The 8,205-nt window shown below is 27.9% G+C and overlaps 1 protein-coding gene across 1 annotated transcript in view; it reads left to right on the top strand.

The window, feature by feature from the left end:
* Positions 1-3,990: 3,990 nt before the first annotated feature.
* Positions 3,991-8,205, top strand: part of LOC129870822 (beta-amyrin synthase) — a 52,888-nt gene continuing 48,673 nt past the window's right edge. The window contains exons 1-2 of the mRNA XM_055945692.1: positions 3,991-4,014; positions 6,475-6,687. Of these exons, the coding sequence (XP_055801667.1) occupies positions 6,487-6,687 (201 nt within the window). The 5' untranslated portion in view covers positions 3,991-4,014; positions 6,475-6,486. The remainder of the gene's footprint in view (positions 4,015-6,474; positions 6,688-8,205) is intronic.

The following is an 8,205-nucleotide window of genomic DNA, read 5'->3' as shown; positions in this document are numbered from 1 at the left end:
GTTGATTCTTCATTTACTTTCCTATTATCCTTAGGTAGGATGGATGACATTGAGAGGTAAAACCTGAAGATCAGACTATGACGTCCTTGTGCGGATGATTTAGGTTCTGTTTTTTTAGGTATAAGTTGTTTACATTATCTGTTTTGAGGATGTTAAATTAGTTTTATTGCTCATATTACCAGATCGTGCATGTACTTGAGCATGACTCTAGTCAAATATTATGTTTATTTTGACAGAATAGTAATACTAGAAGAGCTTTTTCCGATGAAAGTAACTGATGCTTCGCTATATGTCTTTGTTTCTCTTTTCATGGAATACCTTAGTTGTCTTTAACTTCATTGCCTTAGGAGTTAATCAAATGCATCTGTTACTTAAAAGCTTTCTCTTTGAAATGCACAACATGTTAACTGATGCTGTTAGTTATCTCCAACATGTTCAAATAGTTGACCTGAAATTTGGACAGATTTAGTCTTGTTGATGTAACTATATTGAATAAACCATATTGTTGTACGATAGATAGATCGATAGATGACATGGTTTTCTTTGGTGTTTTCTTTGAGTATGCGAAGATATGTATAAGGTTGTTTGGTAGATGACATAATTCATATTAGTCTAACATGATGCTTTCTGCACCCCACTTAGCCAGGCCATCCTTTAGAAAAGATGCTTGGTTACTCTTTCGCGCTGCTTATTTTAGCTCGAATACAAGTTAATGCTGCCAATTTATCCGAGTTTGATCCCTGAGACCGACCTTTTATCACCTGAAATGTTCGAGCTTTTCTCCTAAAGTCTGCCTTCTTGGTTGATGATAGAATAGGCTTGAGCTTTGAGGAAAGTCAGTTCTAGTAATAAAGTGATGAGAAATGGTAGTATGCTATTCTGAGCAATGAAACTCTGTAGAAGATTGGTTGAGGATGGGACATAAAGGAACTAGAGCAGCTAATAAGTCATTGTAAACTACCACCTCCACCATCACCACCAATATACTCGGTGCAATTCCACAAGTAGGGTATGAAGAATCTATGATGTACGTAGACCTTATTCCTATCTTGTCGGGTGGAAAAGTTGTTTCCAATAGACCCTCTTTTCAAAAGAAAAGAAGAATTTGAAGCACGATTATAAAAAAAATAAGACAATCAAAAATATGATGCAAAACAACTGAAGCAACAAATAATAATAAACACTGATGAACAAAGAAACTAAGTGATTCCTAAGTAATATTACTAATAAAGAGACACAGAGAGGAGGTTAGCCCCATGCCTTCAACACCTGGCTAACTATTAACATTCTATTCTAATCCTCGTCCACCATACCTTCTTATCTAGGACTATGTTCTCAATAAGCTGAAGTTAACTATATTTTGTCTAACCACCTTTTTAATGATTCTTCGACCTACTTTTATCCCTCCTAACTTTTATTATTGTCAACCTCTCATACTTTTTTACCTGCACGTTCATGAAGATCTTCTTCACATGTTTAAATTATTTAGTCTTACTTTTCTTATTTAATCTGTCACGAAGATCAATCCCATGTTGTAAACTACCATTGAGTCTTAGAGCCCATTTGGATTGGCTTTAAGTTGGTCAAAATCAACTTAAAGCCCATTTTTAACTTTTGGACGTGTTTGTCTAATGCTGACTTTAAGCCATAAAGTTCTTAAAGTCGGTAAAAAATGAAAAGTTAGGATTCCTAATTTTTTTTTTTTCAAAGTGCTTAAAGTCATTTTCTTTGACCATGGAAATTACTTTTATATCCCTTATATTTTAACTAAATTTTCAAACTACTTTTTTTTATTCTTTTAATCTTAAACTTCACATCATAAGCACTTTTATTCAAACACTCAACTGCTTATTTATAAAAATAACTTTCATCACTTCTAAGTTCTAAAAGCACTTCATATATAAAAGTTATTTTTTTTAAGTCCATTCAAACGGGTTCTTAATTTGTATCACTCATTTTTGTGTAAAAAGTGAAAAGGTTATGACCAAAGATGAAAGATGTAAACTTTCCTAAAATTGGGGGACCTTTTTAATGTTACTCAAAGGTCGCATTTATTACTACAGCCTACAGCCATGGCTGGCAGAAAGTTTGTGGCAGGCACAGTTCTCAAAGGTCAAATTATATTAGTTTATGATTGGTCACCTGGGATATCTTAAGTTGTATTTATTGTTTTCATCCGGAATAGTTTGGGACTAAGGCATAGTTATAGTTGTTATGTGGTCGAGTATCAACCCCATGATCCTAGGCACACCTAATCATATTGTTAGTGTTTGAAAATATGGATCTTTGGGCTCACAATTAAGCGAGCTGATGAGGTAAGAATTCCTCAAGACTATAACCAATTAAACTAGGGGCCAACATTGGGTTAGCTAATACGTGATGATCACGTCTTACCTCAAGAGCTAGCTTAGATAAATATTTTTGAGATGATATTATTTGCTTACTGTCAAACAACAAAAAATAAGTAAAAAAACTCATAGCAAAATACTATATAAGCAAAATGGGGTAAGGAGTGGGAGTTGGAGATGTTGGATAGTTGGGGAGGACAATAAACTTGAAACGTCATTTATGAATTTTTTTTTATTTTTTATTAGAGGGGTTATTTTTCTTATTTTAAAAAAAATATTTTTTTAACAAATATTTTGAACAATCAAATTTATTTGTTTGCCTACCAAAAATATTTGATCATCGAAATATGAGATTTTTTTTAAAAAAAAAATCAAAAAATATTTTACTGCGTGCGAAACACACTTGAAGATGTTCAAGACACCTATTGGACACGTGTTTGCTACTAAAGCAGTACATATGTGAAATGGAACATTAAATGTCAAGGCTGCCCTCAATTTACTTTTTATTCTCAAAATGCCCTTAGCTTAAATATATGTTACAAATTACGTCCTCCTTCCTCTTTGTTTTCTCTTTTTCTGTAAATAACGTATCGTAAACACGAATTATTTTGAGCAAATTATATATTGAAGTATTCAAAATATAATTTATATCTAAAATTTAGAACAATTTAAAAGAGATTTTTAGTTGATTGAGATTGAATGATCAGTGTATATTTCATGTATAATTAATATTTATTTCATATATAATCAATGTCTAATTCACGTATAATTAAATTATATTTAAATTTTTAAGCTAAATTTATTTATTTTTAATAATATTTTAATAAAAATTTTGATTTCGCCATTAATAATACAGTTGACGGGCTGAAGCTCCTAACTAGGGCTGTACAGGACAAACCGATAAACCGCACCAAACCGACAAACCGAACCAAACCGGAAAAAAAACCCGACTAGTGGTTTGGTTTGACTTGGTTTGGTGTTTGAAAAAAAACCCCGACCATTATAGGGTTGGTTTGGTTTTAACTAAAAAAAGTCAAACCGAACCCAAACCGACCCGATTATAGATATACTACTTTTAAATTATGTTATACATAAAAATATTTATTAAAATGTAATTTATAAATATTTTTTAAATTTTTTTCATAATTTTTATTTTCTTTCTTACATTTAGATTTGGACTTAAGTAGCCCATCTAAATAATATACAAAAAAAAACTTATCTTATAAAGTTATATTATAAAGTTAAAACTTCAAACAGTGTTGTGCCTCAATCTTATATGTTGATATTTTGTAGTAGAACTCTTTTTAAGAAGCACTGCTCTGTGCTTTTTATTAGATACTATGAGAAACCCAAAAAAATCCGAAAAAATCCAAAAAACCCGAGAAACCCGAAAAACCCGAAAAAACCCGAAAAACCCGAAAAACCCGAGAAAAATTGATATCGAAAAACCCGACTTTTATTGGTTTGGTTTGGTTTATAGATTTAATAATCCGACACAAATGGTTTGGTTTGGTTTGTAAAAAATCCGAACCAACCCGATCCATGTACACCCCTACTCCTAACTGTAGACTTCTTATATAAGAGAGAATTAAAAGTTGAATAGATCACTCTTTTTTTTCTATTTCCACACCATCATAATTTCTTCTCTTTCAGTCTTCCAAACTTGGTGAGTCTTCTCTCTCTCTCTCTCTCTCTTTTTTTTATAAATTAAAAAAAAATAAAAAATTGTGGTCACTTTATCTTTACTTTGCATGAAATATTACTTAGACCTTTAAAGCATCTATCATGTCATCCTTTTAATGATTTGATGAAAAAGTGATATATACGAAAAATAATTTTAATCTACTTGCAAGATAAAACTTAATAATTTTGACTTAAAATTTGTGTTTGTGTTAAGAAGAATTAGTTTTTTTAAAAAATTTATGTGATATTTTTAATTTTCAAAATTCAAATATTTTTTTTAATCATAATTTTTTCATATATCTTCAATCCTTAACTGTTGTGATTTATAGCATTTTTTACATAGTATATAAATTTTATTTTAAAGATTTTATGTCCAAAATTACGGTTAAAATTAAATTATTTGGTCTTGAAATTTAAAACATATTGTTTTATCGAAAAAAACGAATATATTTGTGAAAGATCAAAATTGAATGTCAACACATACATTTAATATAATATTAAGAGGGAAGCAAGTGTTTTACGACATGCCTGCTTCCCTAGTCAAGGGAATATATATATATGTATAAGCGGCTAGGAAAGTAGGTGTTGGATGACATGCCTGCTTTTCTAGTCAAGGGTATTTTATTTATTTATCTTATTTTATTTTAGTCTATTATATATTTTAAATTAATATAAAAAATATTATAAATTATAATAATTAATAATTTAAAAATATATGAAAATTTTGATTAACATTCAAAATTTCAGATGTATCACATAAATTAAGACAAAGAGAGAAACATATATTATGTGAAATTATGTCAAAAGTACTGTAAATAACAATAATTAGCAACTTAAAACTTTTTTAAAAAATATTTAAAAAATTTGGTTGACTTTTGAAATTTATTTGTGCTACATAAATTGAAACAAAAGGAGTAACATATATTATGTGAAAAAAATGAAAACGTACTATAAACTATAATAATTAACACTTGGAATATTAAAAAAAAACATATAAAAATTATTTGACTCCAAATTTCATATGTGTCGTATAAATTAAAACAAAAAAAGTATTACAAATTGGACTTGTGCTGGTACAGACTTTATATCTATTATATGAATAATCTATCAAGAACACAATAAGTAGAAGAAAAGAAAGTGATACAAAATTCATAAACTAAATAGAGCTGTTAAAATGGGTTGACCCATCCCAATCCAACCCAACTCAACTTAATCCTAAAGTGCTAGCGAGTTAAATGGATAGGACGGACGGAGCATTTTAACTAAAGAGCCTATAAAATAATGGTCCAACCTAGTCTTATGTTGCCTATGGGTTGGGACGTTGACCTTTAAATCAAAAGATGGACAATATTGACCTCTTAAAAAGATTATCGAATATTGATTAACACAACACCAATACGTCAAAAATTCACATGTCCATGAATTGCACACACTTTTAGTGAAATAATTACAAAACAATAGAATAAGCAAGACACAACAGTCAACATTCATAGTTACAGTAACTTCAATTGCCTAGTTGTTAAAGATTTGACAAAATAAACACTACTTAAAATATATATAATAAATATTTTTAAAATTCACGATCCACGGGCTGATCTCCAAAGCTCGGGGGTTAAGCCTATGAGACTGTTCAAGGAAGGGGAAAAAATGACATTATATACATAACATATTTAAATAGAAAATAAACAAATTCTATCCTATTTTTTAAAAATCCTATTTTGGGTGGATCTAATATAGACCAAATGAGATTGAGCTAAAAAGCCTCGTTCTTAAATGGGTTGAAATTTTTCAGCCCAATCCCACTTAATTTAAGGATTGGATTGGGCTGACCTCACGGGCCAAACCCATTTCGACACCTCTAAAGCTAACTATGAAAAAATTATCAGAGAGAACACTTTTTAATAAATAATTACTGATTTTAGTGATATTTTTTTATTTATTATCATCTATAACAATACACAGCAATATTATGATATATATGTAATGTATTAAAAGTGAATAATATAAATGTATTATAAGTGTTTTAAAATATATTATATTTGTTTGGTAAGAAATTGACATAACGTATTATAAATGTATTAAAGTGTGTGATAAATATATTATCCATGAATAAAATTTGTATTATATGAGTTTATAAATTATTCTCGCTAATATGTATTAAAGTTGTATTAACACTGTATTATAAATGTATTATAAGTGTCCAGTGAAAAAAATAATTATTGTTATAAATGATAAAAATTTTCTTAATATAGTATATTTATGTAAGTTTTCCGCTAAATATTATGACTCTTGTCTGCATTACTACATATACTTAATAATTCTTAGCGAAGAATATTCAACTGATCATTCTTTGCCGACCTAACTTTGCTTCTTCAACCCTTCAATAATTTGAACGTGAGATCTTCATTAAAATCACTAAACTGTAAGTCTTTGTAAATAACAGAAAAAATCAAGAATGTGGAAATTGAAGATCGCTGAAGGGCAAGATAATCCATATTTGTATAGCACAAACAACTATGTTGGACGACAAATGTGGGAGTTCGACCCAAATGCTGGAACGATAGAAGAACGGGCCGAGATCGATTCGGCCCGTCAACATTTTTGGAACAATAGGTATAACGTCAAGCCTAGTAGCGATCTTTTTTGGAGAATGCAGGTTTATAATATCTTTCATTTTTCTCTATCCTTTTGTTTTTCTATAAAATTTTGAATTTTGTGATATTAAATAAAATTAGTATTTCATGTAGCATTGTTTTTAAATTTTGTGGTTTCAATATACTATGCGTGAAACTAAATATATAAATTCAAATAGAGGGGAGTATAAAAATATAAATTGATAGGTGGGCTTTTGAAGATAAATAGTGTTATACATATTATATCAATTATTAAATTAAAGAATTGTTAGATATAAAATGTAACTTTTTTTTTTTGGAACTAAACTTAGAAAATAAAAAGATAAATTGATATAGAAAGTAGTACTCATTTTATTTGGATTCATGAAATTATGGACTCTTAAATTTCAATATTTTTATTTAATTCTTTAAAGGCTTTCATTATAGGAATGGCATAATATATCTAAACTTACAAAATTCAAGAGATATTTTTTTATTCAAGATATTTGAAGTGACCAATTTTATCTTTAATTTTCAAGTATAATTTTAATTAAACTCTGTTTAAAGTTCGAGTAAAGGTCTTAGCGCAAATTTTGAGACTTTTTTCTATGAAGTGGCGGTAATATTAGATAAACTTCAACGAATAGTAAAACTAAGTAGACGTTTAAATATGCGATTTTAAATCGTTATATGAAATCATAAAATAAAATTAACGTTTGGATATGTGATTTCATGCTGATTTTATTTCATGATTTCATATTATGAGATGAAATTTCAAATTCTTCATAAAGCATGATTTGGAAATATCAAATCATGATTTGAGATTTTTCAGATACAAAACTTGACCAACAAATTTATATGTTGTAAAAAGATATTTACTTACTATTTATTTCATATGTAAATAAAATTTATAATTCATATCATTACTTTTTAAATCATTTATATCTCATATAACTATTATTCTCACCAACACAAAATTTATTATTACTTCAAATTAATTTCTACTTTATCATTTATATTCACAAAATTTAAGATTTTTGATCAAATTTATTACTATTTCATTCAAATTTATTTTTATTGCATTTAAGTTTGATCAACAAATGTTGTATTTTTTTAGAATAGCTTTGTGATAGTGTATTATACAATTTTATAAATTTTTACTTATTTGATAAAATTATATAAATAATTGAGACAATTTATGGGGTTCTTATATTTATGAAAAAAACTACAACATAAAAAATCCAAATTTACATGTCCAAACAAAACATCAACTTCATCTCATAATTTTATATTATGATTTCATATTGCACGGCCAAACACACTCTAAGAATTTTAAATTGGCATTAAACAATAAATAAATATGTTATTTTGCCTCACAAATAACCACTCCAAACTATTAGAGTGTATATTTACAACAACAATAATATACCTGCAGAAATCCTACAAATAAAGTTTGAAAATAATAAAATTTATGTCTTATTATTATCCTATGAAAATAAATAGACTATTTTCAATATAAAAAAAAAGAGAATTAAAAGAATATGTTATATAACAAAAAACAA

The sequence above is a fragment of the Solanum dulcamara genome, chromosome 10 (genome assembly GCF_947179165.1).
Source record: "Solanum dulcamara chromosome 10, daSolDulc1.2, whole genome shotgun sequence".
NCBI lineage: Eukaryota > Viridiplantae > Streptophyta > Magnoliopsida > Solanales > Solanaceae > Solanum > Solanum dulcamara.
The sequence above is the reverse complement of the archived record's forward strand: the minus strand, read 5'-3'. Positions and strand labels throughout refer to the sequence as shown.